This window comes from Brachycentrus maculatus, unplaced genomic scaffold, assembly GCF_059751285.1.
Source record: "Brachycentrus maculatus isolate JH-2025_06_01 unplaced genomic scaffold, ASM5975128v1 h1tg000615l, whole genome shotgun sequence".
Classification (NCBI taxonomy): Eukaryota; Metazoa; Arthropoda; class Insecta; order Trichoptera; family Brachycentridae; genus Brachycentrus; species Brachycentrus maculatus.
This window is the reverse complement of record NW_028281353.1, coordinates 149,774-175,124: the sequence shown is the minus strand read 5'-3', so window position 1 is coordinate 175,124 and position 25,351 is coordinate 149,774. Positions and strand designations below refer to the sequence as shown.

The window sequence follows — 25,351 nt, the reverse complement described above, 5'->3', positions numbered from 1 at the left end:
TTTCATCATCATTTTAAAAATACGGTGTTTGAAAATGATGTGGAATATATTGAAACTTGTGTCACAGTAGATTTTAAGAAATAGTGGTATTTAATTTAATAATATACATAAAGGTTTTTTAAAGATCACTTAAACCAGCATATGGTGGTCGTGAGCCCCGTAAATGCCCAGACTTCCATATCCTTCTTCATCGATGTCAAAAAAATAATATCAATATAATTTTTTATTTTTTTTTTTTTTATTTATTTATTTTTATAAATCACAATTTTTAACATATATTAAAAATAAAAATAAAAAGTTATTTTGCAGAGATAAACAAAATTTTAGTAAAAATGTCATTTTGAATTTGACAAAGAAAGAGTCATACAAATCGCTTAACGAGCCACACGTTGCATACCCCTGAAATAGCCCCGTCGAAGCATAATGGTGTAGTTAGTATTGAATAGTACGGTGAAGTATAAGTTAGTATAGAATCGTACGGTGTAGTGTAGGGCCGAGAGCTTTCTCTGCCGCCCTAGTTCGTGGCGAGCCCGCGGCCAGAGCACCTGCGATCGCGTGCCTAGCCAACCCTTGCAATCCGACTGTCTTGAAGGCAGTCTACACCTCACGCTACACGATGCCTCGCGACTTCTAGCCGGACCAATTTTTTTTAAATTTTATTTTATTAAATATTATGTTTAAAAAAGTTTTTTTTTCATAATTTTAATTCATTTTCTAAACATTTCTACTTACAATCTTAAAATTAAAAACGCAGTTCTCTTCAATAAAGAGACTGAGCTTTTTCGCTTGGAGAGGGACTTGTTAGTTATGTTTGTTAGTAATACAATTTTTTTTTTTTTATTTTCATTTTCTTTTTCGTGTTTTTATTTTTTCTTTCTTAGATTAACATACATATATAAGATTCATTAAATTTATTTTTAAGCATTTTAAAATCTTTAATATTTTTAATGTCTATAGGAAGGTTATTGAAGTCCTACTTAGTTCCCAAATATTTAAAGTTCTGTTGGAATGGTTTGGTATTGCATTTTGGTAGTTACATCAATCAAGTCATTTGCATAAATGAGTTACAGAAATGAAGTAGGTACTTGTACTATTCCAATGCGTTTGAGATGTAGACCTATGGAAGAATGCTCGGTATATTCTGGAGAGACGAGTAATCGGACTCCTGACCAAGCTACTTTCAAGTATCTGAAATACTCGTTGATGCCAAGTTTTCCTCGGTCTTCCTCTGCTCCTATTTACTTTAAATTACCCTCATAAATTTGTTTTACTGTTCTTTTTTCACTAATTCTTCATATGCCCAAACCATCTCAACACACCTCCATTAATATAATCGATAATGCTTATCGTAGCCTTTCATTCTTTCCTTATATCACCAATCGAACATCTATCATACATCGTTGTGCCACACATTCGTCTGGGAGATCGTATTTCAACTGCATTCAATCTACTTTCATTCTTTTTTGCCAACTCTATGCTTCATTTCTATTCATTACGATTAATGAATAATGATATCAAAAAAATGTTTTTTATTCGATTATAAATAAAATCTATGATTTTTGAGTCACCGTGTTCTAGTCGCGAATGATATTGCTGAATGATAACTTCTCGCGAATCGTAGATAGGTTCTAGATGCCACTCGATAAATATCTCCGTTATTACCCAAGTATCGACCCGGCTTGATTAGGTCGATTCCAATCTCCTCCGTGGAGAAATTTCAAACCTAATTAAATCATTATAATAACAACTCAAATCTAGCTCTCTCTAAGATACACGACAATAATCGTTTGATTAGGATACAATGGAAAAAATAATCGGGTTAAGGGGATATTCGCAAATACAGAATTCATTCCACCGGAGACCACTGGAAGGCTCACATGTCTGTTCAAGCACGTTTTTTTAAATAATGTTAATTGGATTTTTTTGTTTTTTAGAATATATCGTGGGTTAAAAAACGTTAACTCGAAAATATGCAATTTTTACTAAATGATGGATATTATAAAGTTTTCAACGTTATATAAACTGGCAAAATATACTAAGTCGTTTGAAATGTCATATATGTATATGTGGTTTTAAAAGTAAATTCAACTTGAAGTTTAATAGCAGATATGTTATTCAGGGTAAAAACTTTAAATAACAGGGATTTTAGAGTTAAAGTTTTTTGCCAGTATACCCACAATATATAGAAAAAATATATTTGAATGTTTTTAACTCCTTACCTTTTAATAAATCTTTTCTTTTCAAAACCATGTATATAATTAATTATTTCCGAGAAAAACTTATTTTTTCAATGCGAAAACGGTGTTATAAGAAAAAAACAATTACTTTAAATGTTGCCTGGATTTAAAGAAAATTATTTCGCGATTCAACGAATACTGGGCATTGATAAGAAATGGGATGATATATGTAGATTTTTCGTTTAAGATTTAAATTATCAGGTAATCATTTCACAACGATTTTTAATCAAATCGATCATTTCGATAAATTAACTAACTTACTAACTATCACGCCACCTCTAATTTCACAACAATTTTTAATCGAATTGAAATTATACGTTATCAGTGTCTTATCTTTTCATCATAATATATGATAGCGTTGTCGTTTCCGCGAACATGTTGGTACATTTTGATAAATAAACTAACTAACCTATTACATAAATGTAATTTTATAGGATGCTGTTTAAGTTATAAATCCTTTTTTATACCTACCCAAAATTTTGAGTCTATATTCTAATATGTATTTGTTATTTAAAAATCAATATTTTCAGGTAACGATATTAGTTATTACAAAAATATATATGATTTGTAATACAAATAATGAAAAAAACACACGTACAAAAAAAAATTTTTTCTTAGTTTTACTTGGTAAATACCAGTTCTTCTTTTATAAAACCTATTGTGACATGTACATATTTTAATGCATTTAATATGATCATCAAACAGAGTAAAAGTTTCATAAAAAAATGGTTAAATATTGCCGCAAAGTGATTTCCGGATTCCGAAGAAATACATTCTTAATTTTATTCTATAATATGTAAGAACATTTTAAATTATATTTATTATATCGAGCACTTCCCGGAAGAGCACTGCAAGCACCATTTCAAAAATTACTGTAGCAGTCATAAGTAGTACATTATAAGGCGGAATGTACTTGTTTAAATAAGCTTATTTTGTAGTAAGCACTTTTGATCGAATGAGATTTTTGCCTTGGCGATATTACGCAAGGAAAAATGACGTGTATTTAATGCATTTCACCTACAATGTAGGTACTGCATTGTAACTACATTAGTACAGTGTGCTTTGCATGCAATATCATAATGGCACTCGAATGCATTGCAGTGCTACCTATATTGATAAAATAATCGGAAAGAGGGTTACTAAACATCATTGCATCGTGACTTTATTATTATTGCGAAAACGGTTTACAATAAGATTGCGCTCAAATTGATATGCAACGCAAGTCACCTTTTCGTGCCGTTCCGTATAAATTTTGCTAAATCTCCAAGGATATTTTCGTATCGCAAATTATATTGTAGTTTGCCGTTGTATCTGCAATTGCAAAATGTTACACGTGATGATTTTGTTTCCTATTTTTTTATTATTATTATTTATCTATTTTCTAAACCTTGAGATGAAGTGTGCAAGCTTCTAAGGTTCACATGGCATATGACATGCATACATTTTTAAAAAAAAAATTATTAAATTTCAGTTATAAAAATACATTGAAAGAAATAGACAGTAAATATCAGTTTCCACGAGTCTTATTCAACAAAAAACGCAAATTGGAAACGCCATTTATAGCATGCAAAAAATAAGCACTTGTAAAGACCACCGTTATGAGTTTATCAATGTTAACACGACTAGTTTCGAGAACTATAGATGTTCTCAACAGGTGAAAATACAACTTTTTTAAATGTTTAATTTACATCTTATTCGACAAAGTTATGTGTGTGTGTAAATAATTTGTATTTTGACTTCTTGATGATAACATCAGTAGTTCTCGAAACTAGTCGTATTTATTCCATAAAGTTAATGCCGAATTCGCATGTTTAGAGTTATGTATTTACTTTTTAAAATGTCAAAGATTTATCTTTGCAGTATAATGGGAGAGGAGATGTAAAATTCGTCAATCAAATGTACCGGCTCAGTCGTCAACAGTTAAATAATTAATTAATTTTCGCCGTCATAATGTTGCGTTGAACATGATCCTGTCGGCTCGCTGGTTACCAAAACAAGAGGCGAATGCTGAATACTAAAACAGAAAAGCATACACTCGCTCTGCGGCTAAGGACTCCTACACAAATAATTTATAATATTTATATTTCACAGACACGAACCGGCGTCTGCGTAATCCGGGAGCTTAATTTAAATGCGCGCCCTCAGGCCGCCGAAGTACAAGCTTTTAACCCTTTGGTTACAAAGTCTTTTCGGGTTACTGGTATACCAGAGAAACCGCGATTTAAACATGCATAATTCAAAATTAAAATGTGTTCGGTAGTTTATGAACACTATGTGACATGTTTTAAACAAGTCTGTTTTTAAATTTGACATTCTGCGCGACGATAATGTCTCTCGGAGTTTTAGTAACTAAATGCTTGCAACGTTATAAAAAATCGACCAACAAATAATTTGCTTAATGTTCACCTCATTTTTACGCCGTACACATAACTCTGAAGATCAAACAACTTGCCAACATAATCGCTGACATCCGGTGTTGAAAGAAATAGTGTAGGGGTGCGTGTAATTAAGAAATAAGAAATATATATTTTTTGTAATGCAATGTATGTATTATAATTATATCAATTTATTGCATTAATTTGATATCCCTGATACGTAAAAATGTTTCTTATTGAAGAATATCACAGCTTTACACAACTAACTTTTCGCGGAAACAAAATTGGTTTGTTGTAGGTACACATTCTTTTTTCTTGTTTGGTAGTTAAAGGGTTAATACCTGTGCGGACGTATATGGTATCGCCAGCAGTTTGGCAAGACGCTTGAAACTCCGCTTCCTACCGCATCCTAATGGACCGTATTTCACAATTTCACCATTTACCCAATATTGCGGGCAGTTTTATTATTTCTTTGATATCTAAGCCACTGACTTTGAGCCGGAGGCAGGGGTATTGTACGCGAATTGCAACCCTTGTGGTTTCTGCCGGATGTGGGTATTTTAAGCTCCGAAAGCTTATTTTTCAAAAATACATGCGGTCACCTGTTACGAGTCATTGCGCTTGAATTGTGGCAAATTCATTCGTGAATACAACACTATTCAATGTTTATAATATGATGGATTACATTTTTTGAATATTTATAAATTCTACCGCTTTTTGTTAGGCCGAAACAAGTTGATTAATAATATGAACTTTTGAAATACGCAATATTACAAAAACAAATCGTAGTCACACAGGAGAAAGTGACCAAGTGCATTTTTTTTTACAAAAACGTGATCATTGACTATTTGATATCTTACTAGCTTAATATTGCCCTGAAAAAAGTCCCAAAGGATTTTAAACTTGGAAGTATAATATATTGACTTGTTAAAAATGACCAACTGCATTGGTGATTATTTTTTTCCCAAGCAAAAGTGACTTAAATGGCCCTCCTGAACATTTTACGTTTTGTTAGTTGGTCATTTTCTCCTGTACCTACGGCTACGAAATGTTTTTTTTATTTTTATAAATGATGGATCTGCTCTACTTAGGAGTCATTCATGCCAAGATTTAAAGTGATATCTCAACATAGATGGTAATATGAACATTTTGGCATTTGCGGGGATTGCTACCTGTCATTGGCCAGTTTAGGTCATATGTATACCGTGTAGCATTCACATTTCTGCCCATAATTAGATTTAACATTTGTACTGACATTTCTTGGTGGATCTGCATTTCGTATAATAAAACAATAAGTGTTCAGTTTTTTCTACATTTATTTTATTCGACTTGTGACCGGGTTTCATCGTTACTGACATCATCAGCCTGTTGGGAGCGTAGCGAAAACTATGATTTTATATAACTTTTCTGATAATAAGAATTTATATTAATTGAATTTAAGTAGTGTTTATTTAACACATAAAATATGGAGAAGATTTTAGAGCTGAAAATCACATAAATCTTGCCTTAGGATATTATTTTTAAATAACTTTATTATATGTTTAGTAAAATTGTTATAAAATCCTACCTGAAAACCCTTATCATATTTTGTATGTAATTTTTATTACAATTCTCAAAATAGTATAAAAACTAGACAGTATAACATGGTTTTCAACCCCTGCTTTGTTGTATTTGTAACATAGAATTTCGTTTAAGATTCCAACGGTCTAAAGATGTCGGTAAGACGAAACCCGATCACTGGTCGAACAAATTAAAATTGGAAAAAATACTATATAGCTGTTGTTTTATTCCACTCATAATAGGACAATTATATTACTTTTTTTTGTATGTACTCGTATATGCTTTAATTTGAAAATATCAACAACGTTATCCGAGTAAAACTTCGTCTATATCTGTGATTAAAATTATTAAGTTATCAGAAACCTTCATACAATGTACGTAAAAAAAATTCAAATTATTTTAAGTACTAGAAGACGCCTTAAACGACTTAATTCCCATCTCAATACACTTCATCTATGATGACCTACCAATTAAAATCTTTTCTTAATCTGATGTTATATGTGTCGCTTACTTTCAAAATTCGCCAGATCCATGTAAGTCGATTTTACAAAAAATGCGAAATTCTCCGGGCAACATTTATGTTTAAAAGATGTGTCTATCTTTTGATAAAATATTATGCAATAGAGAATTTTCCCTTTTTTTAAAAAATTTTTCAGCATTAAAAAAAACACGAGACACAAAGCAAGAATGACGTCATCTTAGTTTTTGACCTATCCCCGCTTTCTGATTGGCTGATTTGCGTCAGAAGTTTCATGTATAATATATAGCGGAATTTGAAATTCACGCTGTTTTTAAATATTTGTTATCAGGATTTTTAAAGTATAAAATATTTTAAACAAAAAAACCCACAATTGGCAATCCGATAGAGTATTTATTTTAAAATCTTATAAAATAAGATCTGGCAGATTTTGAAAGTAGGCGACACATATTATATAAAGTTTTATGAATGATTGAACGTGTGTAATATATAACGGTAGACCCAGTAACTGTTTATCACCTCCGTACTTCCCCAATTACGCTGCAAAGTCTTCATCAACGCAAGATATGAAATAAATAGCCATAATTAAATCATTTGCCGCCTTCCTTAATTCCAGTATAATAATATGAAACATATAATATCTGAAACACATTACTTTAATGGTCCTTGCTTCTAGGTAGGACGATTAAACCGAAGTATTTATAGAATAATAGTTTCATGGGAAACATAACTTGACCGTTGGTAGTCGGAATAATATCTAGATAAATAATAATTGCAGTGGAAGCTGTTGAGAGATTTGAATGAGTATCTAATCTCTCAACTTGAGATGAATTATCTATCGTTTTTATACGAAAGAAGATGGAAGTCTGAACATCCCAAGGCCTACGACCTGGCATTTGGTGAGCTTATTATACACTTGTGTAATATCCTCCATTCTGACCACTATTGCATGTCGTTCTTTTTTTTATCTTCTTATCTTCATCCGCACACAGGGGTGCATAGGGCACTGCGTTCAATTGACGCGATAATTTGATCGTTGATTATATAAAGGCATGGTGATCAGTCTTATACTTTTCTAGGGTACCTGTCCAGGGTAATATGTACTAAGTAAATATTAGAGTGAAAAAAACACATGTTTATTTCACCCCCTGGGAATCGAACCTGGGATCTCCAGGATGGTAGCCAAACATGGTAACCACTTCAATTTAGAGGCGGACAACATCCATATAGTATTAATTTTTGAAAGATGTACATATATATGCACTGCTGTTGGATTTCTTTCGTATGTATGTAATTTTGATAGATTCGGAATTTTGGCTAATAGTGGTCTCTCAGTAGAGAATTTTGTTAAGTATGACTACAATTGAATAATCTAGTGATTTAATAAATAATAATAAATATTTTCTTTTCTTTTCAGACCTGGCAGCCATTAGACAGCTTCTGGAAAACGAGACTGGGGGAGTAAGCTGCCCGAGCTGCAGTATGCCGTTCGACAAGGGTAAAAAGAGGAAATTGATCGACACTTGCGGCCACGAGCGTTGCTTCACCTGCATGTTCAGGAACGAAGCGTGTCCACTGTGCGGAACTGGTCAGACCAACATCAACCCCCCTCGCGGCTACCAGTTACCAGAAAACAGATCCATCGACAGCGGACTCCAGACCCCAGACAGCAGATCGTACGGAACACCAGACAGTAGATCTCTGACTCAAGTGGAAATACACGAACCATCCAAGGGGTATAGAAGAGGAGAAGTCTTCGTGCAGTCGCTCAGGGGATCCCATTCTCCCAGCAGGTATTTTATTAAAAGAAATCAAATCTTATAATAAAGAAAGGTATTTAGATGATATACATAAAACATGGTCCAGAGAGGCAAGGCATTGCCAGCAAATTAATTACGTCTGTCGAGGAGTGAGAGGATAGTGTGTTTTATGTACAGCTGTCTTTTCTGTAGAAACATATCTACCAAGCTGTCTTTTGAAACTTCTAGTTCTATGTAGTTCTATAACGTCCTACAGCAAATACAGTGTTAGTACGAGCGAGTAATTTGAGTAATGAGTAATCACTTTATACACTTGTATAACGTTGACTATTATGCCTATTATGAACATCCATATTGCATCAATTTTCAAAACTTGTAAAGGCGCGATCCTGGTGGATTCCTTTTAAATGCTGTTAGTTCATAGATTTGGAAGTATAGCTCATCACTTGAGAAATTTGAAAAATATATATGGCGTTATTCCAATCGAACACAGGCGAGATTAATTTTACGAATTTGTTCACATATTATAAAATATATTCTCAGATACTCAGACTTCCATCTTCTTTCGTATAAACGAAAGATGTTTCATTTCAAGATGAGACACCTTTAATAGTTAAATGTCATCCGTTGGATAAATAATCCAGTGTCTGATAAATAGTAACAAAATATTTAGCACATGATTCTCACCTTGTCTTAGTTAAAGTGAACAGATTTTTATTCAAATTAGCTTAAATGTCAAGTCCTTACAGTTATATTGAACTATTAAGTAATGATTAACAATCGCGCACCTATTTTTTTTCAAAGGTTACCGAAGCCTCCGAAACAACCGGCCCCGATGGTTCAGAGCTGCCCCACCCCGCCACACACCAGAAGAAGGTTCTTCCTCAGCCCGAAAGCCCTAAGAAGCTCCTTTGGATACCGCGCCTCCCGCAATGGTCACAACGAGAACCACCCTCCTTTATCAGGTAGGCCAGTTGTTGCATAGATTTCCGCAATATTCAAACCTGAATTCAAACCGACCCCGTTTTGGCATAACCCACGCTTGTCAATTTACGACTATTTCCAGTATACTTACGTGTAAACGAGTATGTGATACATCATCTGGCTTTTGCCAATGTCCAAAATTCTCCAAAACGAGTACTGTATACTTTATGACTCATCATACGTACCTCCGAATTATTTTTGATTACACCTTTCACTTTTTTTGATTTACGATCCAAAACCTGCCTCTGTAGTTATTCCGAACTCGGATTGTTTTTATCGTATCTGGGCTCTTCTTTTTGCCGTGAGTGCATAATTCAGCGGAGGCCTATATCTACCGGTGTTTGCGGGTCATAATAAACCAAATTTAATGGCACGGGCGCTTAGTTTGGGTACCGTAATATATGCGCCGATCATTTGAATGCATTAATTCAAACCGGGCCAGTTTTTCAATTTCGCATCCATTAATGAACGAGTCTCCCGCCGAGACGAGGCAAATTTGCATGGAAATTGCGTAAACGCTATCTGCCTACTCTGCCTCGATCGTGCATTCTCCTTACGCACCGAGTGGATTGCGCGCCATTATAGCCAGCCCACACTCGCGAATGTTACTCCCACACGCCATTCTCGCTCTATCACCTGCGACAAACCCACTTCTTATCCGACCTCATCTCGAAGGACTCCGAGGATAGCTCTACCAGTGTACGATCAAGATGCGTCTGCATTCTGCGGAATCAATTGCCTTTTTCCATTTCGAATAATATAAAAAGATGGAATTATTGAACGAATCCTTCTTATACATAACCGATTGTATAAATCTGCGATTGATTATCTCGGAAGTCAATGTTTTATCTTGTCAAATGATCAAGTGTTGATAATTATAATTTGCTCCAACACTTTTGATACTCGCTCAGATTGCAATGATCATTTTTAATCACTGTAAATACCTAGAGACAAGAATACGCCTTTAGTCGTTTAACTGGACGTACTTGAAAGTTTGAATAATTACGATCAACTGGCTTTAGTGGCACTTTAATTTTAACGCATTTAAATTGCGTTTAACTTCTGGAATCCACTACTTATTACGAGATTATTATAATAATTAATTCGCACTTGAAGTGCATACAAGCGACGATGTGTACATAATAATTTAATCTTACACTGTGCGTTAATGAAATGTATCGTATTAATAATGCACGTATCTCTCGGTTGCTACTTTTATATGTATCAAGGTGTTAAAAAGACGTGATCTCATTTCGCAAAAAATAGGCCTTTATAAATTGATTCAATTCATTATCAGCTACCTTTGCGATTCCGTAAACTGAGTGTTAAATATTAATGTGTGAGTATTTTAAAATTTGGTCGAAGGCCACGATACAGGGCAAGCAGCTCAACAGGTGGAGAACCAACGCAACTCCGGTACTTGGCCATCGTTGGTCTTCAACAAGATCAGATCCCTCTGGTCAGCCAACACTTCAGTATCCCAAGGCCTCAACCAGTTGGCTACAGGCAGGAGAATCTTCATTACATGCATTGTTTTACCCTTTGTTTATTTTAACCACTTTTGAAATGTCCACCTACCATTTATGAAATGAACCTCACACCCAACTTTTTTTCTACTCACCCGCATTGTTTTCTTTATTTACTACTTTACTCTTCACATGATGATTTTTGTTTGTTTTAGATATTAAATATTAATGTTTTTTTGTTGCTGTTGTAATAGATTGCTTGTCTTGTCGAATGTTTGTTGTATGATAGATCGTTTTGTTTACTCGCTTTGAGACTAGAAGGATTTTCTGCACACCTGCGCATAATATTTTGATGTAGGAGCACTTATTTTTATTATCCTGATCGCCTTCTACTATTATTATAACATTTTTTTCAATAATCACGTTCGTGCTTCTTGGTTAACTGTGAGAGTTTGTGTTAGCGTTATTTTTGCATTTTTTTAGTAGTTATTTTACACTTCGACCGCATTGGATGTTACATAAGTTACTCTTAGACTGTGCAATGTAATTTGAGATGATTATTCGTCGAGTAGATAGGTCACATTCCTAGTGGTACTAGAAAACCATGAGGTCATAAGACAATACCAATACATCTTTACCATGAATAATGGTTTTAATTACAACCAATGACCTAAATGCTGATCAGGTGATGCAGTTTAATGTCGTATTACATAATTGTATGCTTTGACGTTTTTACTTTGATCTTTCAGATGACGAGGGTGGTAATATAAAGCCTTTGGGGTTGAGCGAAAACAGAAAGGGGAACCAAAACGATATTTACATGCGGCTGGGACTCCTTTTGGGCGATGGAAATAGGAACAAAAAGCAGAAACACAAATCCTCTGCTCGAGATAGCTGTACCTCGCTGGCTAGTCTGGATGCCCATACCTTGGCTTCAAACAACACTAGTCCGGTAAGTTTTGTTCTCATGTTGATTGTTCTCAAAATTGACAATAACTATTTCATGGCTCTTGAGGCTGAGATCTTGAGCGTTCAAAATCAGAACGCAAACGACCAGGCTAGTGATCGGACATGTTTCCGAGCGCAATTTTTGTTTAGAAAATATCATACACTGAAATTTGACCTTTTTTTAGAATAATTTATAATGATATTTTTTAATGATTTTGAAAATGATAAAAATTAATTTTTCAATTTGTTTTTATAATTTTTAATTTCAAACCGTGTTCTCAATAACTCTTTCCTTTTCAAAACAGCATATTTATTTTTAAGAAAAACTGTTTTTTTTTAATACATAAACGGTATTTTAAGCAAAAACTTCAAATACGTCAATGTTACCAGGGCTTAAAAAAAATTAAGCTACTACTTGACGAATACTGGGCCTTAATAAGAGTTGCAATGATATGATATTGTTGGTGGGAAGATACAGTATTGCTTTTTGGCAATAAGACCGCCAATATACTTATTTCTTTTCTGTACATGAAGTTTAAATAAATAAATAAGTTAAAGTCTATAAGAGAAACTGGATGTTCGCAGGTTTCCACTCTTACTGGATCTTCAGAGGCCGATGTGAGCGTTATGACGCACAGCAAGGAGCCAACATCGGATTCAATAGGATCTCTCATGTCGATGTCTTTATCAGGCAACAGCAACTGTTCATCTAGTCCAATAAGTCGAAGACATTCTGTCACAGGTAAGTGCCATATACCATTGTTAGTTGTTGCTAGCTGTACCCGACCACGCGTTGCTGTCGCTCAGTCTGGTTAAATGGAAAAGAAAGAACATATGGCACACATTTCTCATAATAAAATTATCAATTTCGCAATTAGCAGCTGTCAAGAAACACGCTGTCTGCCATGAGCATTGTTTAGGCACTACTTACGTTCAACAGATGGCGCTGCCATTTAAAAATCTGTTATAGGTAAATCACCTGACGCAACCATATAAAAACGCGCATATTCGAGTGCAACGTTGTGTAGAAATTTCAAACAAAACGGTGAATTTAAGATTTTGCATAAACAAATCAAAAAATTGTTGACAAATCTGGGTTTGTTCACTTGAGAGTTATTTGTATTGACATCCAAATATATACCAGGAAGAACATAGAAGTTTGGGTATTTACAGGGTATACGACCTGTTCAGTCCATGACAGGTCGTAATCCATGTAAATACCCAGAATCTCATTTGTTTCATCATCCATGTTGAGATGTCAATTTGCATTTATTATAAGTAATTATATATAGATTACTTTAACACCTAAAATATTTTTTTAAATCTCTTGAATATGTTAATTGAAACATTTTACTTATATTTCATTCGCATCTATAATTTTACCAATTCTCAATGGTTTTGATTTACTATAAATGGCATCAACAGAGATGGGTGTTGTGGATTTTGATGTTATAGTCTAATGTTCTTTTTGTGCTATTTCAGCTACCCAAAATAAAGTGGACGACATAGGATTCTTTAAAAACAGGCGAACTTCCGCTAGAAGATCTGCAAGGACGGGAACAAGATTAACTCCGACTGTTGATGCAAAAAAATGTAAATTAATGCACATTTAAATATTATATTTAACTTATATGTTTAAGTAAAGTAACTGTACTCCTTACAATGTACTTTTGATACCTTACAAGGGCCCAGAGCAGCTCTATACTCAGCTTCGAGAATAGATGCCTGCGAAGAATTTTAGGTGTACGGTGGTTTGGCTTTGTTTAAAGCAAGGAAATACTCCGTACAACTCAGCAACCCATAACCACAACTGTCGCCAAGAAAACGCAATTCAGTTGGCTAGGCCATGTACTTTGCATGCCTCCCGAGAGCCGCTATCAAGCTTGCTTCTTTTACATCAGGTTCCCAACGTCTGAGACGTCCACTGCTGACAATCCGTCGGCAGTTCTCGTCTGAACTTTGGGACACGGAACTGACTTGGGAGGATGCATGGGAGCTGGCAGCTGACATAAGGGTCTGGAGATAGTTTGCGAAATCTTTATGGTCCACATAAGGAGCAGATATGGTTTAGAAGAGAAATTGTCCTCACGAACACTAGAACTTACATTCATAGAGTCAATTTGTATCTCAGATTAACATCTTGAGTAGTTTCGCGATTTTTTCCATCTACCCTGACCCTAATTAATATACTAATTAGGATTGTGTACATATAACATGTAACCTAATCACAAGTATCCGCAAACTAAATTTCGATCCATACAATATTTTTGGCGTCTCTCGCTCTACCAAAAGTGAGCAAATCGAACGCTTACGAGTACAAACATCTCATGCTCTCAATCAACAAACAGTATGTAAAATATGCTTTTAAGCGTTTCTCGCAAGCAACGTACTAATGACGATTTAAAACATAATTTGCATAGTGGATAAAACATGTAATTAGCCAAAAAATTATTTGATTGTGTTGTATGATCAATAGATGGTATTGGTAGTCCAAATCCGACATAATTTGGAATTATTTGTTAAATAATCACTTTGCCCCAAATGTGGGGCCACACGCTATCTACCTGGTATTTTATGGCCCCACAGTTGGGGTGCATGGACAGGTTAAAATAATATTTTTCTGTTTACAGTTTACCCGCCGACTCCGCATCTAACATTAAGGCCACTTTTCTTTGAAGTTCCACTCCCCGAACGGGATCCCTTGTTTGTCGGTAGGCAATGGCTTATAAATGATATGCAAGATATCATCAACTCATCATCTCCTGGTATTATTATATCTGGTGAGCCAGGTACTGGCAAGACAGCGATCATCCTTCAGCTGGTTGAATACTCTTGCTTTGGAAGAAAGAAAGATTCAATATACGAGCAAGTCAGAGATCTGTCAGACATTACTAGTGACATAACACCGGACTGTGAAACGAGAAATATTATGGATTTGGCTTCGCAAGTTGTTGCTTATCATTTTTGTCAGGTAAATATAAAACTATAAACTACTATCACACTAAACATACCAAAACTGTTTCTTAGTAAGTGCATTTGTGCGATGACTTGTACTCAGAGAATTAAATTTACCAACATTATATTTCAGTTTTAACATCCAATATTTTTTGTAAAGGGAAAGGTTTAGAATTATTATCAAACTATCTCCTGTACTCCCGTGCAAGCGTAAATGGTTACTGTACATATTTTAGTTTGCACATAAGTCTATACCATTATGATATGAGAATCTTTCCATTCTTTGGGACAGTGACATGAGTGAGACAAACTAGGCTCGTGGGGGCAAATCATGCATTAGAACAGTGAAGACAATACATCTTCGTGCATTGCCAGCACACTGCCAGGAGATATGCAAAACATAATCTGTGATGCACAAACAATGCATTAATATAAGTAATGTACAACGTTATTGCTACCTTGAACTATCTAAAAAAGGTTATTTAAAAATTAATAGACCTGAAAATATTGCAATAAATGTCAATTTAGCTAAAACAGAACATAATGAAGCAGAAAACTAAGTATGTTTTATAGGTATTTTTTCCTGTAATTGATTCATCTATCAAGAAACATCTTAAGAAAGCAACCGTTTTTAAAGAAGTTTCCAAAACAATCTATATGTTTGTTACAAGAAAAAAAAAGTGAAATGCTGGACAATTTCAGTCACTGGCTGCCTCTGACCAAAATATTTCTGTATATCATTAATAAACTGTTTTTTCTTTCAGGCTGACAATAATTGCACATGTCTGGTCGGAGAATTTGTCCACTCCCTGGCTGCTCAACTGTGCCAAGCTCCACGTCTCCAAGCTTACAAAGATTACCTCCTCGGGGAACCGCACTTGCTCGGATGCCTGTCCATCAAAGAATGTATAGCCGATCCCGACTTGGCCTTCCGTCGTGGAATTATCGAGCCACTCATAACCTTGAGAAGAAATACCAATATCGATGAAATGAACAGTATTATTTTAATAGATGGACTCTGCGAGGCAGAATACCACAGGCCCGATCATGGAGATACAATTTCGTCTTTCCTTACAAAGCATACTCCTGATATGCCCCCGTGGCTTAAAATCGTTGCGACCATACGATCGCCTTTCATAGAATTGACGAAACAGCTGCCTTACACCCGCTTAAGCCTCGATGAGTTCCAGGGAAACGATTTCGTCCAAAAAGATATGCTGGAATATATTAATTTAAGATTACAATCCAATACCTCTATTCAAAGCAATGTAAGATCTGTTCTGGGAAAACAAGATGGAATCACTAGCTCACTGTATAAATTTTCGCACTATGTCCTACAATTAGCGCAAGGATCATTTTTATTTGTCAAGCTGATTCTTGACTTGATAGAAAAAGGCAATTTGGTCGTCAAATCCTCAAACTACAAGGTCCTTCCAGTATCATTGGCGCAAATATTTTTACTTCAATTTAATCTTAAATTTCCCACGGTGCAATCATTTGATAAGGTAACACACATATTGAGCGTATGCTTATCAGCTTTATATCCTTTGACATTAGGAGAAATTTATTACTCGGTAAATTCGTTATTGGTAAATAACTTTTTACCATGGGAAGAATTCTTGCAAAGGTTTTCAACACTATCGGGATTTCTCGTAAAACGGATAGACAGCACCTACATGTTCTTCCACCCTTCGTTCAGAGAGTGGTTAATAAGAAGAGATGACGGGGAGAGTAACAAGTTTTTGTGTGATCTGAGATCAGGTCACTCTGCGATAGCATTTAGACTATCGAGAGTCCAATCGCCCCTAGATGCTGAAAAAACTATGGAGCTAGGACATCACATACTGAAAGCTCATCTATATAGAAATATGGGTGCCGCATCACCAGGAACTTGCTCTAGAGATTTACAAGCCGAATGGGTCTCGGAAAGTTCTTCCAATGTGAGCCAGGCCATTTCGACTTTGAGGAATATCTACAATCCAAATGTCAAGGTGTCGAGATTGATGCTGCTAGCTGGCGGATCACCGGACTACATAACTGAATACATGGGCAATTCGCCTTTGCTTTGCATTTATGCTTATCAAGGGATATTGTCAATGGTTGGAATGTTATTAGAGTTTGGAGCTAATGTATCTCTCACTAACTCGCAAGGTTGCACAGCCCTCATCATGGCATGCCAGAAGGGTTATACTGATGTCGCCAGAACGCTCGTTGCTGCAGGTGATTATTTAAAAAATATACTGTAATTCCACCATATATTTTTAAATATCATAAATGATGTAAATAATATAAACAGTTAATAATTTTTGTTTGTAACCATCCTCCATATTGTTTTAACAAAGTATTATTTTTGATAGTACATAGCCACTCACTGAGATTTTAACCCATCCATTTTGATATGTATCCATCTCTTCTACAGAACAATCACTACACTTACATGTAATCAATCATGTGATACACCACTACCAAAGCACTATTTAAAATAGTCATTTTTTTTTGTTTTAGGCGCAAGTCTCGGTGATATTGATCAGACTGGTCAAACAGCTTTAGTTCACGCTGCCCGGAATGGTTTTGGCACAACAGTAGCATACTTGTTGGGCTGTAATGAGCAGAAAAAGGAAGCTGAAGAAAACCTTGGAGCCCAACATGCTCTCGTGGGTGCGGCACAAGCTGGGCATCTCAATATCGTGGAGTACCTACTGGATATTGCAGAATTAGAGGTTTGTAATACAACTCTTTTGAATATATACATAATTTGAGTTTATTATTGATATTTAAAGAAAGCTTTATTCCAGCTTATTATATGATGTGGTTTTTACATCTTGACAACATATGGCAAAGAATTCTATTGTTATCTAAATACAGCAGTGAGAAAGCTTTAAATTTTCCTTAATACATGACCAAGCATCATGATCATTTTTTACTATGACTCTTCCATATTTATTTTCATTTCAGCAGATTAACCTTCCCGAGTATGTCGTCCAGACAAAAATTTTCCCGTACGTCAAGTACGGCTGCGCTTGTAACTAAAGCCCAGTGACATTTATTTCTACAACAACACTTGTACTGTCAACTGTGGTAAAACACTTAAACTTCACATCAGATTGTTTTTCTGTTTACCCATTACATTTTACTCAAAACATAGTTTGTTGGACATCATTGTATTGACGCTGTCAAAGAAAGGCCATGAAATAAAATATAGATAAATTTTTTTATAAATCTCGTTTTATAATGTAATTTTTTTTTTTTTTACTAAAGAAAATATGTTGCTTATAGATTTTATATTACTATGATATAAAATAATTTAAAAAAATTTAATAATAGAAAGAATACTAACTTATCTTCTTTCTCATTCTCATATTTAAATTTTGTATAAATGTCAGACCTTATTAATTTCATTTTAGTCCTCATTTGACCTGATAAATGATTATTTCGATACCGGTAGTCACGAAGTAGTGTTTTTTATAGTGGTATTTCACAAAATGAACGATGAATGATACGGAGAGTTATAAAAACTCACTCCCCAGATACAGTTTTGTCCACAAAACCTATCTCCCCGACAAGTCAAATTGGTTGTGATATCCAAGATTTCATATTAATTGTTGATTTCCAGGTGGATTCAATATGCAGTATCACCGGGGAGACCGCCTTGACCGCCGCGTGCGGCTCTGGCAGCTTCTGTCTAGCTGTCGTGGATGCCCTCATACAACGAGAAGCAGATCTGCACAAGTCCAACCAGCGTGGAATGGATCCTCTATGCTTGGCTGCTAGAGGGGGACACAACATCATAGTGGAAAGGCTGTTACAAGCGGGAGCCACATTCACAAATCTCAACAAAAACCCTCTGATCATCGCCTCAGCCGAGGGCCACCCTAATGTGGTTGAAATTCTCCTTGAGCATGGTGAGTTACACTCTGACAACTTTCTAATTCTAAATTGTTAACCCAGTGTAACGGGAAGGATCCTACTTAGATTTTTGGTCACTGTTGTGGCTTGCTTTGTGACCAGCTGCCATCGTGTCTCAGAATTGTAACATAGGAACCTGTGAATTTAAATTCTCTGAATTTAAATGCAAACTTTCCAACCTCTAAAATGGTAAACAGTGTGTGTCTATGGATATGTTTTTATACAATAATCATGGTGTAATAATAATTGGTCAGCTCTTGGCTGTGCTCTTTCATAAGCTCTTCAATATCGTCGTTATCCACTTTGTGTCACATGATATTGGCCAATGACACAATCTCGTTGACTGTAGACTCTTCAGGTACTGTTTCAAAATTACATTAGACAACACTCTCTGGCTCCCGGTTCACAAGTGAATGTTGTGAAAAAGGGACTTGCCATTTCTCTGTAACTTGTTACGTGAAATGTTGCTCGTTAAGGAACATTTTCACTTTTTTTTGCTTGTTATGCGAATTACTTATTATGAGAGGTTCCACTGTACTCTTCTTCAGATGAACATGAATATGTTGAGATGTTAAAATGTAAAAATAACTCAGAAGTGGAGAAAACCCAGATTTGTGAATTCGCCACTTTTGAGTTAGACAAGATATTGACTGATTGACTGATTGACTCCATCAGGAGTTATACCTGGGTACAAAAGTAGGTTTGGCGGAGGTTGAATTGTCTGTTTATAAGTGGTATTGAATTCTTTATTACCATTTCAGTAATTGAACCATGATTTTTGTTGCAATAGGTGCCGAAGTAAATGCCACCGATTCTAATGGAGTGTCAGCAATTGGGTGGGCATGCCTGCGTGGAAGATTAGGATGCGTAGTCTCCCTGCTAGAGAGGGGAGCTTCCATCTCCCTGGCCGATTCAGTGGGCAGGACTCCTCTCTGCTTGGCCTGCGGGGGACATCCCAACATCGTAGAGACTCTTCTGGAGAAAGGAGCCAAGATTGAGTGGGTGGATCTTGAAGGAAAGAGGCCCCTTGACATGGCTATAGAACATAAGAACATTCAGGTAAATGTCTGCGATTTTATTCAAATATTGTTTTTATATGAGTATTATGTACCAATCTCTTTGTCAAGGTCTAAACTATATGTGTTTAATTATTAAATCCCGTCGCCAGCGGTCCGCAGGTGAAAAAAACATCAGTCCGAAGTGTGTTGAATGATGTTAATGTTATATTATTTATTGATTCGGCATTAACTTTGTGGAATGACATGATTATTTTATTAAAATTAAACACTTGAATATACCACTTTAATGAGTTTTATTTATATTTACGACTTAATTTGTACCAGAAGATGAAAACATCTGTCGTTTTCGAAACTAGTCGTAAATATAAATAAAACTCATTAATGTGGTATATTAAAGTGTTTAATTTTAATAAAATTATATTAATGTTAATACCACAAAAAATATTACATTTGTGGAAATAATTATAGATACCGAAATTTGAAAATATTATGACTAAGTTCGAATAGTAGATATAAGAATGAACCACTTTCTACCTAAATTATATTGTAAAAATTTGGAACCATAAGGAAATATGATAGTGTTAACATTCACATATATTGCCTCTCATTAACACATTGTCAGGAGGTGTTTTCATCAAACTCGACCCTTATTAGTATACTAATTAGGATAGATACTAATCACAAGTAACCTTATCATAAGTAGCCGCAAACCCAACTCTGATCTCTACATTATTTTTTCATGTCTATCACGCTCTACCAAAAGTAAGCAAATAGAACGCTTACAAGCAAATCCCGCTCTCTACCAGCAGTATGTAAAAGATGCTTTAAAGCTTTTCCCGCAAACAATATGTTTTAAACCATGCATAAAACATAGCAAATATAATCACACATATAGTAGAGCCCCTGATCTACCACAAAATGTTATCCTGACCATGTGCAGCGCTCCGGTCTAACGCTAAATACGCAAAATTCTGCACTTGTACGAGATCTGGCTTTCGGCAGTTAATGAGTTTCACTTATTGACAATTGACTTTATTATTATCTTTTTCAGGTGGTCCATTGTTTCCTGAAAAGAGGTGCTAAATTGGGCCCTACTACATGGGCAAGCGCGGCGGGAAAACCAGAAATGCTGTAAGCTATTTTAACTTTTTCGTCTACTTTAAATACAATTTGTAGAGGCCATTTGTAGACAAATTAATGATTTTACAATTCATGTCACGAGTTGAATACATTGGAAACTCAAATAATAATAGTAAGAGAAATAATAATATTAAATAATTTATGTAGCGCCTTTTTCCTAAAATACTACCTCAAGGGCTACTGTGAAATTATATGGTTCGTTCTTTATTCTTCACAAAATAATAATAAGGGTTAAAGGTTAGGTTTCCTTTGGGTATGGCATCAGATTGCCCAGTCAAATTTGTTGCATCTGACACATCTGGCTCAAATCCATTAGTGTCGCATAGCCATCAAACACTCTTTTATTACATTTGAAAAACATAGTAATGTAGATAGCTTATTATTTGAAACACATCTTACTAGCAAAATTAAAGTTTTTTTTTCTTTAAACTTAAAAAAGTAATACGATTCAATCCTTTTTTTTCAGTTTGATACTACTCAATAAGCTACTGGAAGATGGAAATGTGCTTTATAGAAAGGGCCGCCTGGCAGACGCCTCGACTCGCTACCAATATGCCCTGAAGAAGATCAACCACATCATAAATGACCCGATTGCAACGGGAACTGTGCTGTCCCCGGAACACATCTGTACTTTCACACAACTCAAGACAAATTTCTTGCTCAATCAGTCAAGATGCAAAAGGAAACTTAAAGTATGAAATTAATATCAAGTATTTATTATAATACTTCCCACTAACTTCATACTCACGTATTTCACAAGGCATTTGCAAGGCACAAAATTCCGAAATACGTATATATTTATATATTCTGTAACTTGAGGGACTCGTACATATTCTCCTTCTCGAAGGAGAAGTCCTTCTTTATCTTTTTTTAATATCACTTTCACAGTCTCATTTTTTAAGTCTAAATTAGCCTTGAGGATGAAGGTGATGTCTTCAAAAACTGTCAACAATATAATTAAAATATGATAAAGGATAAAGTCTCTTTAAACTTAATTATTATGTGAGTAACTGCGAAACAAACTGCTTCATAAATATTGAAAAATATAAATGATTGATGTATTTATTTTCTTTCTCTTTGCAGGAATTTGTGGAATCTGTGGATTTGGCTGCTCAGGCCATTTCACTCCGCCAGGATTCATACGAATGCTACTACGCCCGGTCTAAAGCGTATTTGGCCCTCGACAAAGCTAACGAAAGCCTTTTGGATGTCAGAAAAGCTCTTCTTTTAACCCCCCAGAATAATGCTAACGTTAAGAAAGTATTGACGGCATTACAGCAAGAGATTCTCAATAAAATTACCAATAAGAACGAATCAACAAGGAATAGACACCTTTATGATACTTTAAGCCTTAACTTGCCTTAAAAACCTTCAATTATATAAGCAAGCCTTTGAAAATAGGTTAAATCCTGTATATTATCTGCTAAATTCTATTTATTATTATTTAAGTATTGTCAATCCTAGCCACAGTGCTTTGCATTGTGTTAATGTAAATTATCATATAAAATATTCTTTATTAATCATTTGTAATATTCAAAGGCTCGCAAATGTTTAGTGACTTAGTCCTTTAAACGTAGGTGGCTAAAATAATGTTTATGTCTTGATGTGGGTTGATGTGAAAAAAGCTTTTATAAGATTATTTATTTATTCGAAAAATGTTTACAAAACAAATACATAAAATATATAAAGACTGAAAATAATGTTGATACAATCAATATAATATTTTAATCAAAATTAATAATAACATTTATAAATTTTAGCTATGTGAACTCTAATGACTAGCCTATATTTTGGCATGTTTTTATCATTGTGCATAATAAATAAATGTGGGTTTTGTGAATGATTTTTTTACTGAAAATAAATATATTCCAAACATGGAAAAAAAAGTATTTTTAATTGAAATATTGATGATCCCCATTATTAATCTGACATATTTTTTCTAAATTGATAATACAATATTTTACAGATATCATTGATGTATATAAAAGTATAAATACAAATTCATTAAATACAAATCACAGCCTAGTAATAAAATAATCAAGTATTGAAGCAATATCAACGTATATGTATTGTCAATAAGTTACCTACCTTGCCATAAAAGAGATTTTGTTTTATGTTTTGTTTTTATATCAGCAATCGAAATTAACACTTTTTTCTATCTCGAAAAAAAATAACAGAAAATTACCATTAAATGTATATATTTTACTGAATTCACTCAATTCCCAACTAATTTATTTATTGAAAATAAAAAATGTATTAAAAATATTTCTGTTACGGTCTAAATTTTCGGTGTACCCTTTCCGAAGCAGTACCAAATTATGAATATCTTCTTCTAACTCTTATCCGCACTCAAAAGTGCATAGACACTGCATCATATTTATGCAGTGTTATCTTGATTGTTATTTACACAAAGGCAAAGTGATCAATCCTGCCTTTCAGGTACAAGTCCAGGATAATCTTAAATAAATATTACAGTCTTAAATCACAAATAAATGCACCATAACACTTATTAAACACATATATATACACAAACAAAGTGATAATAAAAATACAAAATCAGGTAGATAAACTAACAAGCCAACAATATTAAAATTTCTCACTCCCTAATTGGAAGTGCGGTAGACCAAAGCTGGGCAAGTTTTGAAAGGACAAAGTAGTTAAAATCACGGACACATAAAAAAAATTAGGAGAGACATCTATCTGAAATACAAATTATGCTAAGTAGTCATATAACAAAGTTTTGAAACAATATGGATACTAAAAGAAACAATATAAAATATGTACAGTATAACAAACAATCAATAGTTCACAGTTGGGGTGTAAGTTGAGGAGTCCGTGATACACTTTTGGCACTGCTGTTGGCATTTTGATTGTCTATTTCCACAGTGACTCTATGCCAGATTTTTTTCTCCAACCAATCCGAAATTGGGAAATTCTTCTTAAAGTTTTCCGTTAAAAAACCGTACAGTATCGGATTGACGACAGTATTTAACAAAGTCAAACTAACGCAAGTTATGAAATCAGTAACGCTGAGGAAAAAGTTTTCATCCCACCTGTGCCCGTCCACATAAATGAGCACCATCACTATAGGCATTGGCAGCCACATGAGCAACACAGCCAAAACATTCAAATACAACAGCTTGATTGCTTTTCTGTGCTTCGTAAGTCTTTGAACACCTCCGCTTGAAGCCAGTCTCATCAAAGGTGGTCTGTGCACCTCAGAAACTGATCGTTGAGATAATAAACCGGGCAAAAGGTTATTAGCTAAACTTTGAACACTTTGCCTTAATCGGCTTCCAGATAAATCCGTGCAACCGGCTTTTTCTTCAAGCCTCCTTTGAATTTCTTCAAGTTTAGTAAAAATTCTCCGATAGTTTACTATAAGTATCGCTATCGGTATAAGGCAACTGACAACTATAGTAGGAATTGTGAATATCAAGGCGTAGTTGATCGATGCAGGAGGGAATACGAGCGTACATATTGTAACATCCGTAGTAACAGTTTGAGGCAAACTTCTTGACATCGTTGTTGAGTTTTGTTGAATGACTTGTTCCCTGAAGAATATGGCGACAGGAACATGGAGGATGAGGGCGAAGAACCAAGTTAAGATACTTGATATGATGACTGTGCATCTAGTAAGTCCAGAGGAAAATGAAGACACCGTGAGACATAGGACGCGATCGACACTTATTCCAGTCAGTGTCCATAGTAAAACGGAACCGCAGACAAACTGAAAGAAAAAAATCATATTAATAATGATACACATGGGAGACAATTGAAAGTAAAAGTAAATAATTTTGTCGTCTTTCTCTCATTCAAAAATTTTGTTTTTATACAAATGTAAATTTGTAATAATTTTCCGAAACCAGAAGTCACAAATAAGTGTTTATAAAAGTGGTATTACACAAAGTAAACAATGTATAATAAGGAGTGTTTTATTACCATACCACGAAGTTATCAATGCTTTTAAAATACAAAATAGATTAAATAAGTGTTTTTGAAGTAATACTGTTTTTATAAGTCATACTTATAAAAATGATTTATCACATTATATAATGGAATTTGGCAATAAAATGCTAATGCCATCTATTGGCTAATAGCAACGATATTATGTTTTATAAATTGTTAAATATTTTTTTCAATAGATAGCGCTACACACATAAAATATCTACTTGTTAAATTCAATGAGTTGTGACATTTACGGGATGAGTAGAAATTGTCATATTTTTATTTCAAACACTTTTTTCTTGAGAACCATTATGCTCAGATAATTAGTTCTCAAATAAGACTATCAATTTATAAACTTATAGGAACATTCTCGTCCCTTTTTAATAAGTGAGCAAGCACTAAATCCGGCGTTGGGCATACCGAGAACTGATAACTGATTACGCGTTTTATTGACGCATGCAATTTGATTTGATTTGATTAGATTTTACAGTTATAGTCACAGATGGTAGCCGAATAGGCCAGTCTAACTTTCTCAAGGTATCCGCAAATCGTATTTTCCACAAATCCTGATATAC

At 34.5% G+C, this 25,351-nt stretch overlaps 2 protein-coding genes across 2 annotated transcripts in view; one reads left to right on the top strand and one right to left on the bottom strand.

Moving 5' to 3' along the window:
• Positions 1–7,825: 7,825 nt before the first annotated feature.
• LOC148301060 (protein TANC2-like) lies at positions 7,826–22,709 on the top strand. Its single transcript, XM_088273872.1, has 15 exons — positions 7,826–7,841; positions 8,068–8,443; positions 9,215–9,375; positions 10,760–10,900; positions 11,610–11,812; positions 12,394–12,550; positions 13,291–13,401; positions 14,439–14,779; positions 15,528–16,983; positions 17,269–17,483; positions 18,377–18,665; positions 19,460–19,728; positions 20,740–20,819; positions 21,295–21,520; positions 21,912–22,709. The coding sequence occupies exons 1-15, from the start codon at positions 7,826–7,828 to the stop codon at positions 22,191–22,193; spliced, it is 4,323 nt and encodes a 1,440-aa protein (XP_088129998.1). The 3' UTR covers positions 22,194–22,709.
• The window catches only part of LOC148301059 (free fatty acid receptor 4-like), a 28,390-nt gene continuing 25,493 nt past the window's right edge, over positions 22,455–25,351 (bottom strand). Inside the window, exon 3 of the mRNA XM_088273873.1 lies at positions 22,455–24,558. Coding sequence (XP_088129999.1) covers positions 23,635–24,558 — 924 coding nt within the window. The 3' untranslated portion in view covers positions 22,455–23,634. The remainder of the gene's footprint in view (positions 24,559–25,351) is intronic.

Bases quoted from the DNA above. Each gene is read 5' to 3' on its own strand.
- LOC148301060 (XM_088273872.1), top strand. The intron at 11,813-12,393 runs GTAAGTTTTGTT...GGATGTTCGCAG, and splicing joins CTTCAAACAACACTAGTCCG to GTTTCCACTCTTACTGGATC. The intron at 13,402-14,438 runs GTAAATTAATGC...TTCTGTTTACAG, and splicing joins GACTGTTGATGCAAAAAAAT to TTTACCCGCCGACTCCGCAT.